Source organism: Varroa jacobsoni, unplaced genomic scaffold, assembly GCF_002532875.2.
Source record: "Varroa jacobsoni isolate VJ856 unplaced genomic scaffold, vjacob_1.0 scaffold_11, whole genome shotgun sequence".
Taxonomy (NCBI): domain Eukaryota; kingdom Metazoa; phylum Arthropoda; class Arachnida; order Mesostigmata; family Varroidae; genus Varroa; species Varroa jacobsoni.
In genome coordinates, this window is record NW_019212913.1 from 21,351 (window position 1) to 41,596 (window position 20,246).

A 20,246-nucleotide genomic window follows, 5' to 3' on the forward strand; every position below is an offset into this window, starting at 1 on the left:
TGATTACACCTAAAAGAAACTGGTTTGGCTGGCTCTAAAATGGCAGCCAAGCACTCACTAATTTCAAATCGAATGACAAGAGATTATGTGGTAAACCGGTCGCCGCTGTTAACTGCATACAGCTGCGTATTACACCGCTATTCGTGACTTTCCCTCAATACGTGTCTTAACCGCTGAGTCTATCAGTCCTTGTCGTGTGTTGTCTAATCTGTATGTTCAAATATCGCTGGCACTGTTGTTGCTAGATCAGATGTGAGACGAGTGCAAGTCGTAGGGATCGGTCTTTGTTTTGTTTGGTTATCTGCCTTAGATTCAGATCCAGTCTTGCAGACAGCACCCGCAAAAGTGAACACATCGAATATAGTGGCTCCCGCAAACTGGAACGAGGTGTATCTAAGCTTTAATTTCTAACGGGAAACCGTTAAATAATCATCTATCTTCGAAAAGGAAGAACTGTGAAGATTGTACATGTCTTTTTGCCAGTGTGCTGTCTGTGATGCTCGTAGCAGCGGCGCAATAAGGAGGCGCTTATCATTGTTGTCGGTTGGATTGCGTGATTGCTCGTGTTAAACATACTGCGAGTGTGGTGTGGCTTCGAGCGCATTTTGGGTGTCACTTCCTCCGAACAGAGGCAAAGACCAGAACGTTGTTGGGACTAAAATCAACGCCGTCGACGTCCCCAACGCTAGTTACGCACCGGTAGCGGTGCAGTTTAGCGGGGGGTAGTCGGGATGACAGTGAGTTGGTCGTCAGTATCGGCCACCGGCGACAGAGATCCGCGGTTTCTAACCAGGAGCCACTGTAGAAAATTCGTCACTGCCAAGAACATCTGCAGAGACTGCAGTTACGGCGTGAACGGCAATAGCAACAGCGGCAGTGGTAGCTGTGACAGTTGCCTCAGTAGAAATTTTGCCGTTGAAGCACCACGAGCTACAACGAAGAAAATGAGACCAGCAATCACTAGTAGACTCTTTCTCACGACGGTATTTCTGGCCCAGCTAATCGCTGTTAGCTCGCAAGATGAACTGGAATCACAGGAACGCGGATTCAATCATGCGGCGTTTTGTGCGGGCTCGATTAAAGGAATAGATGGAAAACTACTTGGAGCGTAAGTAATACATTTGAATATGTAGGCTCATTATTTCATATTGACGTTCCTGACCAATGTGACAGCACAGGTTGCTGTAGGAACAACAGAAACAACAGATTACATTGAACATTGAAGATGACAGAGTCATAAGGAAATAAAGAGAAAACGAAAATTACCAGTATTATTAATACTATTTCTGGTTTTGTTTTATATATATATATATAGTTTTGGAGTGATCTGGTATCGATTGTTCACTGTAGAAAATGATCGACGGTCAGTATAGAAGTGATCATCGCTGCCGAAGCCATTATTTAACATTCTATTTCTCCTTTGACAATAATAACTAAACCAATATAAAACAAATTTTATTGACTATTACGGTGTTGTTAATTTTTTTTCACTTGTGCTGTTGCCACGTGACTTTCCGCGGTCGTAAAATAAATAGACACAGATTAGAACGGATGTTGCTATGGAAGAAGTTGGGTAGCTCTTTCTCGTTGGAACGGAGTGAGGCTATGCTGATGGGCTGGTATTCTTCCCAAATCGATTTAATAGCTTTGTCATCATTACGGCATCTACATCTACTTTGCTCATTTAATTTTTAGAACCAATTGTATTTAGTTGTGTGTAATACACATACAAGACAATGTTTTCTAATTAGTAACGTTCTTTAGCCCACCACTAATTAGCAAAACGTTATTTTGTTGCAAGGAGATTTGACTAACCTTGAAACGAGTAGGTAAGCAATCACCCAATGATGTTGAAAGGCCAACAGAACTCGACTCGCGTCCATAACGATTATTCAGTTCTTTGTGAAAATGTATTGGTTATTGTGTAGAATACTGTTTAATAGAGGGAAGATAGGTAGGTTTTTTTTTGCCTCGCAAGTAGACCATTTTTCGCGTTGCTAAGACTAGATAATGCAACGCGGTTGATTGTTGCCAGGCTGATGGTAACAAACATACGTCCCATCATATAAGATACTAGATTTCACTGTTACACAAGCTCTATGGCTCGTTTATATGATACCCGGTACATCGGCTACGCAAGACTTACAAAGCAAGCTATGCTTGTCGGAGCAAAACCTTTGTTAGATCCGCTGTCAATTTTAGCTTAAAGCTTAATCCTTCAGCTTTTATCGTGCTTTATCTTCTATCATGCCCTGTTGCTTTATTTGCAGTTCTTTCCATTCTTCACGTTACTAGTTCCTGCCATTACTGAATTTTGCTTTAACTTGATGAAATCTAATGGCGCCGTAGCGACTCGAAAGCACCGTGGGTTTTCACGCGGCAGTATAACCCAAAGCTATTCCAATTCTCTACGGTCAGAAAATTTTTTGAAATTGTATTTGATGCTCCGTCATAAATAAAATAAAACTCGCTGAAGCAACATATATGTTCATCTATAAGAAGTCAACAAAACAACATAGCAACTTAAACAACTTGGCGGTACCCTTCGGCTTGACTTACATGATTCTCTACCGAAGATTTTGAGGGGAAAAAGGTGACTTCATGGGAATAGTCGTATAGTGGTATTATTGACAATATTTGCCTTGTTTTTTATATCTGTAATTCGAACTTCCCACGTATAAATAGTTGAATATGAATTTTTTGTTTTGCCTGTTTACCACGATTTTTGTCCATGGGAAAAGTGGGATGATAAACCTAGGCTAGTCACTGGATAACGAGCGGGCTGGATAGGACTAACTGGCTGAGTCTTTTGTCCATATGTCCGCGCCAGTGTAAAAACAGTTTATGAACTGGGAAAGGCCCGATCGTATCAAAAGGAACAGCGTATTCTTTGCCTTGTGACTACAGTTAGAATAGACTTGCGAAGACTGAGCCACTTTAACGAACTTGTTGGAGTCTGTTTATACTTATTTCTAATGCAAATCGAGACGATGCGCTACACTGGGCAGCTACAGCTAAGCCTCCATTAAACGTCTGAAACTCGAAATTGCAGCTGACGCAGAGATGCAGAATAAAAGGAGAGGATGAAGACGGACATAGATTGCGCCAGTTGTCCTTGCTATTCTTGCCTTGGATGTAAAGGATATATAATCATCAAAGGACAACTTCGTTCCGCTATCAATACGCGCTTTGTTTCAGGCCAGGCAATATCGTGGCTGATAACAACTAAAGCTGCATATAATAATAATAGTAAAGGGAAAATCATTTCATGGATTGGTTTCACTGACTATCCTTATGATGATATATTAGTAAAATTATCTAGTTATTTAACATATATATAGCTGATGCTCTTCTTTAGACTCGAAATGACGACGCCGTGATATGGCTAACCGCAGCTGGATTGGCTACCAACAAAGCCCTTTGAATAAATGCGAGAAACGTCGACGTGAACTACGACATTCAGTCGGTGTGTTTTTGTCCTTCTTCTATCTCACCAGCTGTCAATAAAAAGTAACTCGTTCGTCACTCTCGAATAGACCGCTAGCTGCATATGGATCGCCAATTCTGGCTATCGATGCAGCAACTGTGCTCAAAAACGGTAAAATAACTGTTGAAATAGCGGCCAAAGAAAAACCAAAACGGGGCGTTTCATCAGGGGTAAATTCCTTTGTAACTTGCCGTTAATGCCATATCGTTCGTGGCACTTCTATCGTCCTGCTGGCCTTGCTTGGCAGATCAAAAAAAATTGCAGAATTGATTTGTGAAGCTCTTAAGAACCAATAAAAAAAATAAAGATCATCTGTATTGTTCAGGCTTTGCTCTAAGCTTAGGAAACGACTATGACTTAAATGCGGCGTTGGCTGAAACCTAATAGCTTTGGGCTGCTAACTGTTGGTCTTTGTCTGTGTAACCCTAAAACAAAAAACGGATAGCAATTTCAAAGATAAATTTGGAAAAAAATTTCCTGCCGATCAGTTATTTCAATGGGGGAAACTGTCTACTACTCCTAGCTGTTATAGTAAGACTAAATTTTTTTTTCAGGCATAAACTATATCCCTTCAAATCCTGTACGAATTCAAATTAACAGTTGAACACGAGTTTCAAAATGAGTACGTCTCCGCAATTTGAGAAAACCACACTGAGAACACCTCTTTACGCGAGCTTATGTCCGTAAGTCTCGCACCTGTTATTATGGCCGTCTATTATTGCGTAGCATCCGCGCTGTGTACAGGTACTGAAGATTATCAGCCCACCTTATAAGGTGGGCGGTATATTTAGCTACAAGCGACCAATTATCGCGGCTTCAGCATAGGGGTTTACACAAATTATATGAAAGATTTCTGATGAGCAATGTTCGTGAATAGGGAAAATATCAGCCAAAAGCAGAAATCATCGTAGGATGTGGTTCGCCGGCAGAATAGGATTCTCCGAGATCACTTAGTCATGTCCGGCCAGGCCAAGTCGTCTTTGGAAATCTAAAGGCCGCATGCGTCACTGTTCAAAGAAATGGGCAGACGTTGAAGCAGGGAGGCACCGTTCAAGTTAAGTCGCCTTTCCTATATAGCAATGCCCAAAGGTCCTTTTAGAATATGAAAAAAAGATCTACTACCAAATGAATAATCAAATATTTCGTTAAATATGTGCGCCTCATGTAAGATGACCTTAAATGCCTTGTGGCTTACCTTCAAGAAGCTGCTACCAAACATTCAAGAGAACATCACACAACTTTGTTAGGTCCGTTTACGTGTAAGACTAAAGATAGAATAATACTGTAATAAGTGCTGAACTTGAACACACGAGCTTATCAGTAACAAGCATACGCTGCAATTTTAAACGCCATACGCGATGCCTGTCTATTTATAACAAAGTGTTTTATATGGTTCAACACTGCATTTAGTTTTAATAAATACATTCCTTTGAGTAAGCAGTACAATTTAGTAGGTAAGTAGGTGACGTGCTTAAGAAGCTTCGGCATGAATTGGCGCAAGACACACATAGCAGCTAGACTCCACGAGGCAAAGAGGACGACAAGGCTGCCACCTCATATTTTCTATTAATTCATATGTACGTTGCAGAGATGAATAGCTTAAATTGGTATAAAAAGCTTCGACTAACGCGTTGTGTTCAAGAACGATTGCATCGTTAGAAGAGCACATTGTGACATGTCTTTTATTGTTACACAATGGCTACTACATGGTAGTTTCGACTGACATACTATTTCGTGTTATAGTTTGGCGTTCTAGAAAAACCTAAGACTTTTGCTAGCGAAATCAACTTTCAGCAAATATAGCCTATTGCACACGCTGTATCTGTACGATTCGATATGATCGGAAATAGTCTGCTCTCGCCTGACCCGAATTTAAGCGAACTCTCCACATCACTATATATCATCAGTCTCTGCTTGAACGGACTTGTCTAGGAGAGAGCCCTTAACCCTATGGAAAAGCGTGCTGAGCCTTAAGGCCATCTTACAATTTGTCGTCCGTTTACGGGGCTACTGCAAAAATCGGGCAACAATAATACTTATATTTTTTCAGTAATAGTAAGTGGATGAAAGTTCTTGTACGATTGGTTCTCTCAAATAAATACGAGCGTAATTCATATTTTACTTATGCACAAGGTGTGCTAGCCAAAAAAAGCGTCGTTATTGTTGTTATTCTGTGACTATCACATAGCTTCAGAGGCTATATTAGTTGGGGCTCCGCCACTCGTACCATGAACGCTATGAGAATGACACATGAAGTATGGAGATTTTGCCGCCTTTATGTGTTGATTAGTCAACGAGTAGAGCAGCACCTAATTCGGGCTTCTGGTTATTGTCGATGACGAATGCGAGGTTACCTTGGATATTGATTGGTGGACTGTTTTCGATGAGTTTACAATCATTCAAAGCTTGACGTACCGCGTACTCAGTCTAGTTCCTGTACTGCAGGCGAATGAAACTGTATTGATTGAACGAAAAACCAATTGTTTTTTTTTAATAGACCTTATCGCCGCTGTGTGTTTCACCGAAGCGACTAGCTGATTGATTCTCCTCCTTTTCTCTGGAGAACCTGTTTGCTTTTATTTCATCTTTAGTTGATTATGACATAGTATGACATAATTTAAATAGATCACAATAAAGTCACGTTTGATAGATTACTCACAGTGAAGGGGTAATTATTCGCAACGTGACACGGTAACGTCCTTGTTGAATATCGCTTTATTGCTAATTGATTTGTTTAGAAAGTTTGTGAAATTACAAGGGTTAGAACCTATGAAAAGGCAAAAAGACTTACGAAAGCTTCGCAGAGCACTAAAAATGATTGAACTCTTACTACGCGAGGTTGGAGTTGGGTAGCATTTGATTAGAGACAGTCGATATAAAATGTAAATAAAAAAAAAGTGTTGACATGCTGGTAACAATCAGACTTTAGCTTTTTTGTTGTGTCATTTAAAAAAACTTGTAACCACGTTCACCAGATAAAACTATAATCCAACACAGTTATGTTCTAAGTTTGTTCAGTATTAATGCTGTACTGTTGCTGAAAAGATAATAAAAGATAACTTTGGGTTTATGTACGTAAGCACGGGCTGGAAACAAACGGATTATAACACTGCGTCTTGGTGGTAATTTATGTATAAAACAAAAACGCTATATCGTATTTAAAATCTACAATCTATCGTGCTGTTGTTTACGTGATTTCAGTTATTCGTGGGTCATACCAAAGCCGACGAGTTCAGCTGAAGTTAGCCTATTTTACCTTTCACTATGTGAGCCACTCAATTTCACCAAAAATAGTGGCGACAGTTTCCAGTTGCAGCCAGTTGAGTGCAATGGGGCATTTGTATGCCATGTCACGCGATTCGCAGCTAATAAAAGCTACACAGCCGAGGTTTTGGTAAAGGCTACGGAGGGGAATCAGTCCTTTGAGGCGAAAAGGAACTATGTTTTTCTGACGGGCGGGCCCTGCAAGCACCAAGCTCGCAAAAACATACAAGTGGTCATCTCGTTCCAATGCGGCTTTCATCTGGTAAGTTACAAATGCAATGCATGATTATTAACGAACAGATAACAAAGGCATAGTATGAAAAAATCTCTTGAACGTCCTTTCTTTTTATTATGGTAGGCTTTAGACTCCTAAAAAATCTAGTAAATGAATATCAGGATATTAGAAAGTAAAATAAATGGCTAATCGATGGCTTGTTGAAGTCCAAACCATTAGCACGGAATACTCATATTATAGTGCTAAACGAATGCCGCAGAATTAATAAGTTATGAAATTCTAAGTCGACTCTTTGCGACACCGGTTGACTAATGAAATGCCACTTCAGCATGAGTTTGAACTCAACGCCTAATCTCAATTGTATGTACTGGAATATCTTGATGATTTATACCACGTATTTGTTTTTGGTTTTATTGTGGCCAATGAATCGTTACAGTTAATCTTCGCTTGTGACTCTCGATTTAGCCACAACTTATGCTAGGCACCCAGTGGTATTTACGCTATCTTTAAACACCTCAACTAAGTATTTAGAGACTTTCAGCCTTCTAAGGGGAGCATTCTCCTAGCAGAGACAAGCTCACTATCATTGATGATAATGCAACCATTAGCTAGTCTTAGAAGAATATCCATAACCATAAGTCGGCCTTCTTCAGCTGTTTTCGGAAACCGGAAAAAATGTAAAAAGGATCTTGGCCAGCAAATGAAACGAAGTCACTTAATAAGGACGACCTAAAGTTACCAGATAAAATGAATCATTCACCCCGCTTTTCTGCTATTGCACTTATCTCGACAGATTCGATGTCGGCCTGGTTTAATATCTACCAGTCCGTTGCGATGTGGTGCCATCGTAGTAATATGGTGGAGTATCCCGTGGATGAAGTTGAGCAATAGAGAAGTGAGATATATATATCTGATGGCCAAGGAAGTCTAGGGTAAAGGGCGTCAGATTGAAGTAGTCTCACAGACAGAAGTATGAAGTGACTGCCCTTCGTTAGCTCATTTGTTGCGCCCTTAGCGACAACAGTGGCAACAGCAGTAATTACGGTTTATGGCAGTCGTTTAGCTCTTGTAGCAGCACCACCAGTGATGACAAGGCAGAAGTGGGCAACTACTAATAGGACGCCCGGTGATCGATATAAATCTTGGAACTTGCGAACAACGACAATAACAGGAGGAGGATCAGAAGGAAAAGCCTCGCTTGCAATAGCAGCAGGCAGAGATGGAGCAGCGAAATGGCCGAGCGAAGTTATGCAGAAAAGGCAGAAATAACACAACAAAGGAAACTATAATCGGGGGGGGGGGGGGATGATCGAACAGTAGACAAAAAAAAAGGCGACGAAAACGGAAGCCCGGTACTTAAGAGAATCATCGACGAGAGATTATGGCATAGGGCATATGTCCCGCCGAAAAGAACACGGCCAGCAAGGGATCTTAATAACGTGAACAGCGCGCATAGGGTTCACGAAGGAGGCGGTTTATCCGGCAGCATTCTTGGTTTTGTTGTCGGTGTTCGGTTGTTTTCGCTGTTCGGATTAAGTGTCTTATTGAAGCAAAATTGCCCCATAGGTTTCAGGTGTACATACGTCACGTAAATCAAATATGAGAGATGTGCATTGTGCTACAGGAAACCCTTTAGCACTTTAGGTGACGTTAAGCAGAGACATGGTCCACAGATGGTAGGGATAACTAGTGTAATTTATCTACGTTCAAAGATTTGTTGTATCGCGACGAACACCGTGTCGAAGGGCGTGTGAAAAGAAAACGCATGAGGTAGAAAGAGAGCTAATTTTTTTAGTGAACATCAAGGTAAAATGTTAGCTGATGAATTTTTTGAAATTATCTCGATGTTGCTAGAAATCCAAAAATGTATCGTAAATACTCGAGAGGGAGTTTTTTGCCATTCCCTAGGATGTTTGTAGGCGATTTACTTTCGAGATTGTGTCGGCTATAGGGCTTGTTAACTAGGTTAAAATCTGTTGAAATTTTGCATCTTGAAATACGTACTTGAAAATCAACTGACGTGATATTTGAATGTCCTTGCAACTACCTGATCCCGAAAGAGATTAATATCAATAGTATCTTTTTTGGTATAAACCCAATTGTATATATCTTAAACGTACTCACTATTCATGCAAGGCGACTAACCTGTTTCTTGACAGTGGGTAGCATTATTTTAAGATATGCTCGACTTGCTTCCAACAGGTATACTAATGCTAATAATGTAGAGTTGTGCACTATTGTATGACTTTACATTAGTGAAATAAATCGAGGCCCTGCGTGCTATAGGTAGTCATGATAGCGATTTCTGTAGCCATAAAGTTGCAAATCAAGTATGAGTATGATGCTATCTTATATTCTACTTTAATCACCAATCATAAAACACCGACAAACTAGCCTGAGCGGAATGCAACCGTGCTAATGAGATCATTGGTTAGAAATTGCCGTTGCGCTGGAATCATACGCAGCTTGGGATCGCAATTTACTTCAAAAGTTTACTGTGTAGGCTGCGGAGCTAGTTTACTTTGTGGGCGAACAATCACACTATCAGCTGTATTAGAGTAATCCGCTAGGTCTTATTTCAGACTCCAGTGAGATGTATGCAAAGTGATAACTGTTTTTGTCTTGTCTGGAGCGTATAAACGAGTTAATTCCGTAATGCTTTACGTATAGCCGTATGTACCATTTGTTCCAGGGATCGCCCCATTACATGCTGGATAACTCCTGCAATATGATTCTATCGTGGCGAACATCCGCGGCCTGTTTTGAAGGTGCGAACAGCGGTGTACCTCCTAGTACTGGAAGCAGGACACCGTTACCTGCGGCTGCGTCTCCATCTTCAGGAGGACTTCCGCCAATCATTAAGCCTAACGTTCAGGTGCCTTGTTATGTCATCGATGAGTTTACTGGTCACAAATATGATCTGAGTCACCTCATTCGTCTGCGGGGCACACATAAAGTTGAAGCATCCAACGTGGATCTTTACATCAACATCTGCCAGGATATCACGGACAGCTTGATCGGTAAGCTTATTTTCATTTCTTCTGTTTATTATTGTTGATAGATATACATAATTCGTGTCAACGGGCAAGCAGAAGAGTAGTTGATATAATAGGCTATTCATAGAGCAGACCTAATCATATATAATTTTATATAATTATTTAGTATAGAGTTAAACTGTCTTATATGGTTTATTGTAAACTCGTATCTCGAAAAACGTGTTTACTAAAGAAAGCGTCGAAGAGGTATTAGACTGCAAATACCACCTGCTTTACTGCAAGCGCGTAAAATAAAAACTGATTTTATTTCAAAGATCACTACAAATGCACACCTGTTATTGTTGTGACGAATTGGAGTAGCAAGCAAGATTTGGCATCTATTTATTGATTCCAATACGATTATTTAGGTTGTACTACACCTGGTACGGCAGCCTGCCTGAACCTGCGTAAATCTTCATGGAAAACCGTAGGATTAATCAACTCGTCTACCAGAGTACAACTCATCAAAGAAACGGGCGACCTCACCATAACATACAAACCATCGAAGAATTCGAAGCCATTCGAAAACTGTGTGTATCTTCCTTCCACGGTGATCCACCTCCGATGTCCAGAAAAACGCGGCAGGGTTAGTATTAGGTAAAGTCACAAGCGACTAGTAGATCGATTATTGTACAAATAACGTTAAGCATTAGGAACGACCTGTACCGATGCGTGTTTCTGTCATTCGTAGTATTTATAAAAATTGACAAGTGATCAATACGATTTAACTTCTGCAGAATCGTCCACCACGTCTCCTAGCGAACATCTCCTGTCAGTATATGATCGAATGGGAAACGGACCATGCCTGTCCCGAACACTCGATCGTCGGAGACGTAAATTCGTGCAAAATTGATATTGATGGCAACCAACTTGACCTGGGCAGATTGCGCGGCCCTAAAGGTAACAAAACTCTTTCATAGTATAGTCAACCCATCTCTACCTTATTTGCAACTTGGCTTGTTATAAATTTATGCTACAAATCGGTTGTATTATAAAGACTAGTCGGTCCCTCTTGGAATAGCAAGAGCTTCGTTCCTTATCTAGCTTAAATTGAAAAAAAAATACAAAATTAATGAGCTCATATTGTAGTAAATAGTCCTAAGCCCCTTGTGTGCTTCTATAGGATTCTTATACAATCACTAATTTGACTAGCACCTTATTTGGCTACAGGAATAGACAATGGTCGTGCAATAAAAATGTTGATGTCAACAGAGAACGGTGGACGCTATTGAAAACATTTGTGTTCAAATCTCTTTTATCCCTCCGCGTTACATTACTATCATAAAAAAAATTAGCTTATTGACGCAGCCGACTAGTCATCTAGAAAGTATTGTATCTGCGCTCAAAAGCTTTACTAACGCTAAGAGTAGTCGGTTTTTCTTTGTACTTCGTAGCGCACTTTTGATACGCAACGCAGCGCCGATTGTGACATGAGCGGTTTCTATTACGCAGGTTGGTGATGTGCGTGGATCGGAAAGTTACTGATACTGTTACCGATTGATTTGGTGCTTCAGTGGAGGAATGGAAACCTGATCATCATAGACTGTAGTGAATTGAAAAACTATAAATATTTGTATCTAATAAAGCTAATGTAAATATTACACTTTATAGAAAACGGTATATATCGGAAATGAACACTCGTGTCGATCTAGAGTAATTGAGCATACTTCGCATCGATTCTGAAGCTGACAACTTACCTTCGATTGTGCTGTATCATATCTTAAGCAACAAGACGGTATATATTAGCACTATTGAAAAAAATGACTAGATTTAGCAGACGACTTTTTCAAGTTGCCGCCTATTTCGCTAACGACCGTGGATGTAGTGGTAGAAAAAAGGAAACATATTACACCTCCATGTGTGATATTTTTATCAGCTAATATCGCATTGATGACTGCCGTATTAAAATAGTTCCTCGTGACTTGTACAGCGCATTTCTATTATGATTATTCTCTTTTTTAATCACAGCGATATTCTGATAGGAAGGATCTTTCTTTTAACAACGGCGCAATTACATTTTATGTAGCTGAAACCTATTGAGAATAATAGAACTAAACTCCAAACACACCTCGCAAATTTAAGTTATGGCAATTTTTTGCGATTGTTACGGACCATGATCTTCACTTTTCTGAGGAAGTCGGTTATAAGGGTCAGTTACACTTGAAAACCGCTCATTTCGATCTTCGTTTATAGCATGCTATTATCGGCTAATGTTGGAAGGGTAACAACAATGACTTTAATACAGTATCGTGCATGCCCTCGGGGCTTCCTTCTAATTTGATGGTTATAAGCGCCCTGCTTTTCATATATATATATTATGTAAACTTGGTACATGAAAAAATCCTAAAGGAATCATTCGTAGAAATTATAGATGCTATATAAAGGTTAATTTAATTAAAATAAGCACATTAGGTAGAAATAGTATCGGCAACAATTTTGTTCATGTCATTATGTATAGGACATCGTCACGTGCTATAAAACGGTTTTGTCTCAAAGTGATATTTAGAAAAATTAGCCATAGTTTCGATGAAAAATAAACTTGGTCTAAGAAAATAAGCAGCTTATCCAGTTGCACCTTGAAGCAAAGGACGTAGCAATCTAAAGAAAACTAGTCGTCTTGAGAGCTTTGAGGCGCTATTTTACTATGAACGGTTCTTCCGTAAGGCTTCTTCAAAACGAGTTTTTGGCCTAATCAACCCTTTATGTTTGGTTTTGCTTCTGATGATCATACGTAGGTTTGGATCGAGTATCGAATGTGACCATTTTCGGCAAGCAACATGATGTGTTACTCAGCATTTGCAGCTTCGGGTTAAAAAACGGCATCTGCGGGAAAATTTCGAGTACGATGACGACCAACGTTTGTTTCAACGATTCGGATGGAAACGCATATAGTCTTGGATCTAAAACTGACAGCGGTTTGAGGTATCCGATATATATATATATATATATATATATACCCACTAAAACGTACGCTAATAGTGCTCCAAAGTGCTTGTTTTGCGTAACCAATTGTAACAAAAATCTGCTGTATGTAGCAACATCGATGAGCTTCACCTAAAAATGATCAACATGTTGTTACACCCTAACACGTAGTGACCTATATCAAGCAGCAATCGATATAAAAGTAATAAAATGCTGTCATACGATGCGAAACTGAGCAACGTTCACGTTCCAGCTATGTATTTTTGGCAGTAAAAATGTCAATCTTATTCAACTTATTAATGTATAGATGACGTCGAATATTTTTATTGTCAGGTACACCGATGGCCGTGCCACACTTGTGTATTTTAATGGGAATCCTTGTACTAACAGTTCGGATTCAAACCGAAGATGGAGTAGCGCGATAGAGTTTGTCTGCGACTCGGAAACGACTTCTGGTGCACCCGAACTTGCGTCGGTTGACACGGACGTGTGCATCATTCGTTTCGAGTGGAAGACCGCTGCGGCTTGTATACCGGACGTCGTTACTGGGGATGAAAATGTCGACTACAGCGAACTGCAAGAAAGCTGTCATTACACGAGTGGTCAGTGCTCCGCTCTCAACAGATGCATTATATGTAGAATATATACTAATGTGCATAGAATTGTCCCATTGTGTACTCAAAGCATTGCGTGCATACGTTTGGGCACAATATTTAGCTATGCCAGCAAGACAAACACTCATCCCAGTACAATAACAACCGTTCAACCGTCGTAACATTTATTTAGGCGATTTCCACATGGATTTATCAGCTCTCGATCAGAAGACGGGCTCATGGTTCGTAATGGATGACGGCGAACACTTTGAATTCAATCTTTACGTCGAGGTCTGCTCTCCAGTGCAACGACTCGGCCATCTCACGAGATGCCCAGTGCGTTCGGCAGTCTGTGGCCTGCCGCGAGACGATTCAACGCCAGTTAGCTTTGGCCAGTATTCGACAGTTATGTTATTGCAGAATGCTAGCTCGCCCGTAGGAGTGCTTGAGTTCAGTGATGGTGACCAGTGTAAAAGCAAGCCGGAAAAACAATACAAGACCCTTATTCATTTAGCCTGTACCCCTGGGCAGCATGGAGCTAGCCCTAGGTTCTTTGCCTTCGATAAGGAGAGATGCGAACTACATCTCGAGTGGCATACATCTGTTGCCTGTCCCCAAGGTAAGAGATCTCATATTATAAAGCTAGACCGAGCTATGAATGTTCGATACGGTGTCTCCATAGATTTCTTGTGATCAATTATAAATAGCCAGAATTCCTTATCAGTGATTTCAGGATTGCATATGTATGCGCAGGTAATTTAGTATTTTAACTAGACAAAGTATTCGGATTAATTATCCACGCCTCTATGTCAATTTATAACAAGTGAATTTTACCATTACATCTCACCTTTTCAACTCATCTCGTTCTGTAAATTTCTAGCTTCACAAAAAGTAGTGCGTACTTTTGATGCTGGATGTTGCTGTTTTCATTGTATCGTTTTCTATTCAGCGGTTGCTGGAGCTGGACTTAAGCATTCATAATTTCTATAACATGCTAGCGCAGAGCCTCTGTTCCAAATTAAAAAGGAGCGTTGCAGCACCTGGTGCCAGCTAGATGTACATAATGAACTTTGATAGCAATACTTATAGAATTTTTGAGGCCCTACTTCGACATTTTTATTTGTTCAATAACCACATCGTCTTCTTTCAGTGTCTCTAACCAACACGACATGTATGGTGGAGGACCTGACTCACGGATTCCGTATTGATCTGACCCCACTTGCCAGATATGGCGTTCAGCATATCTCTTCGGGCGATTTCGAATATGATATCGCTGTATGCGGTCCCTTGCCAAGCACATACTCGTGCGGTAGTGACTCGAACGCCGCCGTATGTCGACGCAACTTAACGGACAAGGGCGATGTCACACCGCTGGGAGCAGCATCAAGCGATCTGATCTACAACGGCGGTATGATCACTGTCGTCTATGCGGACAAAGCCGAATCATCGAATATTGCCTTCCAATGCGATTTTGATGCGGGCATCGGTAAGCCACAGGTGCTTTCGAGCCAGCCAGGAAACACCGTGTTCAACTGGGCGACATCGTTCGCCTGCCCTGCAATGAACGCCCACTATCAGAGTTGTGTGGTGCAAGCCACCGACAAAAGTGGGCATTTATACGATCTGTCGCGACTAACGAGGGTTCGACCCAATCGCGACTGGACGTTTTTGACTACTGACATAGGAGAGCTGAAGTTTCCTCACCGCTTTTACGTGTCCCTTTGCCGACCGCTATACCAGCCTCCGGCACGATGTAACCCGCATGCAGCAGTTTGTGTTGAGACAATCTACCCGAATGGCACAACAAAATTCGTTGACGCTGGGCACGTAGTTGACCCGCCATCGGCGAACAGCCGAGGTGAGCTAACGCTCACCTACAGCAATGGAGCGCCGTGCATTCGACGTGGACAACCTTCCACGATGCGAACCACTATTCACTTTCAATGCGACGATGAAGTCGTACCTAGTGGAGAGTATCTCCGGTATATAAGTAAGAAAAACAGCGCACTCGTTATTATTTTTATATTTGTTGTCGTCGTCGTCTAAATTGTCAATCGCATTCGATGGATAAATTCAGTGTCTACATATGGATGTGTATACTTCTATTTAGGTGAAAGAGTAAAGCAGTTAATCGCGTGTGTCTCACTCGTGCAAAATCCTCAGAACTAAAGCGGTAGAGGGAAGGGCACTTACTAACACTATTGCGTTCCGCTACATAACAGAGTTTATGACGTGCTATGGAGCACATCTCAGGGCTTCATTGTACACCTGGCTATATACAGGGTGCATTTCGTTTGTAAGCGCTGGGCAGGATTACATTAGCATATGGCAATGTAGTCATCACAGTATTTAATTTATTACTTTTGAAATAGAAAATATTAGTTGGCATGGCTAAACGCCTTATATAACAAAATAATCGGTAAGTTGGCCTGTGTAGAGAAACTTTTTCTGGCCATGAAGCCTCTCAGGGGATGGCTCTATCAAGCACTTCATTGTGGTGTAACAAAGATCCAGTTCAGTGCTTCTCATTTACATCAGATATCGGTTTTTGGTCTTCTGGCTTTGCCCCTTAGATAAGCCCGACCAGTGCGAGTACCTGCTTCTGTGGACGACCGAAGCCGCGTGTCCCATTCGGCATCAGCCGGTGAAGGACGAGTGCGCCATTGTCGATCGACTCACTGGTGATCTCTTCAATATTTCCCATATGCGAGCGGATACATTTTACCGTAAGGGCGACTACGAATTCAACATCTGTGGCCCTATCAGGAATAGCACAAACTGTCTGGGCGAAAACATCAGCGTTTGTCGTGTTACAACTGACCAAACGGGACGCACCAAAGGAGTACCACTTACAGGTGCAACCGGCTATCAGCTAGACTTTGTCGGCGTCGGCAGTCTTCGCCTAAGTTACATGGGTGAAATTACTAGCGGTCGAACGACGCGCGTGGAAATTGAGTTGGTGTGCACAACGGCACTATTGCCCAAGAACAGCGTTATAGAGGCGCGAGGTTCTCTTGGTGACGATCAGGTTCACCGAATCAACTTCTATTCAAGCGGTGTTTGCCCAAATTATCGAACTGACCCCGTAAGTATCTATAATATGTGTCAGTTTTTCCTTGATGTAGTGTTTTGGGGTATTATTACTTATTCACCCAGAAAATTACGCTTATTTTGTAAGAGTATATTATGTTGTTATTGTCTTTTGTTAAGTGCTTTTCACGGTTGTTGGGCGACCTGCACAGCAGCAGTTTATACAGGCTACGTCACTCCTCTTTTGATCGCAGCGCCAAGTTAGCCCCATGGAAGATATATTTCGTCGCACGAGTGAATCTATGTATTTCATAATATACCCGTAACTAATTGCATCACTACTCAATTTGATGACGCTTCCAGACAAACTGTGAAATCATCAATAGTGAAACTGGCTACGCGTACGACTTGCGACCACTCGTCCATACCGCTCTGTCAAACTGGGAAGCCAGTGAATATTCACCCATTTCGTACGATTACCAGCATTTGGCAAGTCCCGAACAGAAGTATCATTTCAATATATGCAAAAAGCTAAATACGGTTCCGCTCTCAGACGGTGGTTATAATTGTCCCAGAGGGTCGTACGCTTGTGCGACGTATACAAACGATAACAGTCGTATGGGAGAAAGTCTCGGCAGACACATGGACGATATTGTGTTTGGTGAAGATGGTACAATTGGCATACGTTACGTTGGAGGTGACAAGTGTCCACCGGAGGAGAATCGCGATGGAGAATTTCAGGCTGGCAACGGCACTCAAGGAGAGACTAACCCAAAATTCAAGTCAAGCCTTATAACCCTAGCCTGCACACCGAATGCTCATGAAATGCCCAAAATCATCAGGACGTAAGCTTTTATGTTCGCTTAATCATTTTCATAATTAATTCCTTTCTTAACCCTTCACTTTTTACTCTTCTAAAATCTCTCATGTACGCACGTAGATTCCAAAATATATAACACACCGTTTCCTTCAATTAGGTGCATCATGATTAGCCTTAGGCCTTACATAATAGGAACTAAATAACGAGAACTTAGTTACGGAGCGAATAAGCGCTTGAAAGGAACGAAAAAACATGCAGACAGCTTAGTGGTCGTTTGACGTGTTAATTATCAACATATATCACTTGCAATTTTTCGTATCTGATTTACGTGTTTTCAGCTCCAAGGACTGCGAATACGTCTTTTACATGGAAACTCCCGCTGCGTGCCCGGTCAAGAAGGCGGTGGGCTCCGACTGCAAAGTCACTGAACCTAACTTTGGATATCGATTCGATTTGAGCGCACTCGGTGGGAAGAGCAAGGTCTACACAGTAAACAATCCCGACGATAAAGGTATGCACAAGATGACCGTGTGTGGCGCACTCCCCGATGCCGGCGTTTTGTGTGGAGGCGACAATGAGGCCGGATCCTGTTTGATCGGCGCAAATGGCAAGAACATTTCACTGGGCAAGGGCACCGCTACGTTGCAATACAACACTGGCATCCTGACGCTCATCTACACGAACGGTGTAGTCGGTTGTACTGATTCCAAAAAGAATCGAAGCACAACGATCAATTTCCATTGCGATCACTCCGCCAAGGTAGGATCGACTGCACCGGAGTTTCAATCAATGGACGGCAACTGTGGTTTTGTCTTCAGCTGGTATACGGAATTAGCGTGTCCGCCGCGGACAGAACAAGTTTGTAAGGTGGACACCCCTGACGGCCTTGTTGATCTTTCGCCGCTGTCGGCGCCGCGGCGAAACTACGTTACGCCTGATAACATGATTGAGGTTGGTCAAAAGTATGTTGTTAACGTGTGCCGATCCGTTGTACATATGCGGGCTCTTGCTTGTGAATTCTCGTCAGGTGCGTGCATTATTAATGGTGATAAGACGGTGAACTTAGGCGTTGTTTCCCGCGGGCCATTCTACGTCAAAGATGAGCGTAAGTGGCTAAAAGATTTTTATCCATGCATTTTTTTTTTACTTTAACTAGGTTAGTCATGTTGCAATTTATTAACTAGCCAACTATAACCATGGTGATACCGAATTGAATTGCCTACTTTGGCTTTACTCGAGTTGGATATAAACTTTCTAGATAGTTAACGGCTTGACCGACGGATTGATGAGCTGGAAAGAAATACAGCTGTTAAAAACAGCCCTTTATGGTTAAGCACTCAGAAGCTACTACTTTTGATTCCATTGGTCGAATTATCAGAAACCTACAAGGGAAAGAGTTAGTTCACTTCAAGGCCATGCTTGAGGGGAGTTTTGGTGCTATGATAGTGACCATTAACACATGAAGTAGTAATGAAAGCTTAATGCAGCTCTAGTTAGCTTCACTCGAGCCGTAACGCGCGTCTTAGCATTAGTGTGTACATGACTTAGCCGAGACAAACAACGTTTACATAATTTTCGCGTAGCCTGTCTTCATTATGTTGCTCTACGTATAATTAGGTAGACCAGTAAGCGCTCATTATTGTTACGTCTATTGTGCAGGTATCGTGCGCATCCAGTACCAGAACGGCGATTTGTGTACGACCAAATCGACACTGAGCTCTCAAAATCGTTGGTCGACAACGATTGATTTCGTGTGTCAGAGTAAAGACTCAGGGCCGGTGCACGTCAGTAACGACAATTGCAAGGCGATATTCTTCTGGAACACACCTCACGCATGCCCCCAAAGTCACGATCTGCAGCCTGCTAAGAATCACACGTGTGCAGCTGTACACCCATCTGCTGGCGGGCTCGTGATTGATCTACTTCCTCTGGTCCGAAGCGACAACGAATCCCCATACGCTGTGCCCGGTCCAGCGGGCTCCACGTACAAGTTAAATATTTGCGGCTCGGCAAGGGAGACATCGTGTGGTCCCCATACAGGCATCTGTTTAGAGAGCAGAACCGAATCTGCTAAAATCGTTGCACGGCCAAGTTCGCATCTGATCTGGGAAAATGGCGTGCTGGCAATGGTGTTCGAAGGTGGACAGAGTTGTGGTCTGGCCAACGAAGACCATTTGCGTAAAATGAAGGCGATCATTCATTTTGTGTGTCCGTCAGCGGGTTTCGGCCGCGACGCACCCATGTTTGTATCGCAGTCGCCCGATGATTGTGAACACCGCTTTGTTTGGCCAACGGAGCTGGTATGTCCCAACATTTTGCAATGCGCTTACTACCAGGACCAGGAATTTGATCTGTCGCCATTGTCGACTCGAAGTCATCGAGCACGCAATGTCTTGGATACCGGTTACGAATATTATTTAAGCGTATGTCGGCCCCTCGAACCGCAGCAACCCTATCTATCAATGCCGCCCAACGCCGCGATCGTCCGGGTGGCCGTAAACTCGAAGTCGAAGGTCGAAAGCCTTGGACACACGTTCTTCGGATCGTTCACACACTTCCAGCATTCAGTAACACTATTGTATGTGAACGGCAGCCGCTGTGAATGGGATAATACCCAGCTCTATAAGGCTCGGATCAGCTTCGAATGCGATTACTCGCAAGACGCTGGCGAACCGGTGTTAGTCGACATTGATCAGGCCGAATGCCTCCACGTATTCCGATGGAGGACCAATCTAGTGTGTGCGGGATCCGCAGATACCCATCAAATAAATCCACGCGGGAACTGCAGTTTCCCTGTGCCTCAACGAGGAATCACCCTTGATCTGTCATCGCTAGCTAAGAAGTCCCCGCATCAGGTATG

At 42.1% G+C, this 20,246-nt stretch overlaps 1 protein-coding gene across 2 annotated transcripts in view; it reads left to right on the forward strand.

Moving 5' to 3' along the window:
* Positions 1–20,246, forward strand: part of Lerp (lysosomal enzyme receptor protein) — a 29,655-nt gene that overhangs the window by 579 nt on the left and 8,830 nt on the right. The window contains exons 2-14 of one of the 2 annotated variants that reach the window (XM_022843273.2): positions 311–1,108; positions 6,689–7,013; positions 9,679–10,006; positions 10,390–10,607; positions 10,759–10,921; positions 12,757–12,943; positions 13,277–13,545; positions 13,730–14,155; positions 14,687–15,526; positions 16,110–16,621; positions 16,930–17,411; positions 17,725–18,491; positions 19,046–20,241. In XM_022843273.2, coding sequence (XP_022699008.1) covers positions 732–1,108; positions 6,689–7,013; positions 9,679–10,006; positions 10,390–10,607; positions 10,759–10,921; positions 12,757–12,943; positions 13,277–13,545; positions 13,730–14,155; positions 14,687–15,526; positions 16,110–16,621; positions 16,930–17,411; positions 17,725–18,491; positions 19,046–20,241 — 6,090 coding nt within the window. In that variant the 5' untranslated portion in view covers positions 311–731. Of the gene's footprint in view, positions 1–230; positions 1,109–6,688; positions 7,014–9,678; positions 10,007–10,389; positions 10,608–10,758; positions 10,922–12,756; positions 12,944–13,276; positions 13,546–13,729; positions 14,156–14,686; positions 15,527–16,109; positions 16,622–16,929; positions 17,412–17,724; positions 18,492–19,045; positions 20,242–20,246 lie in introns of those variants that run through there. The other variant, XM_086970918.1, reaches the window with a different exon arrangement.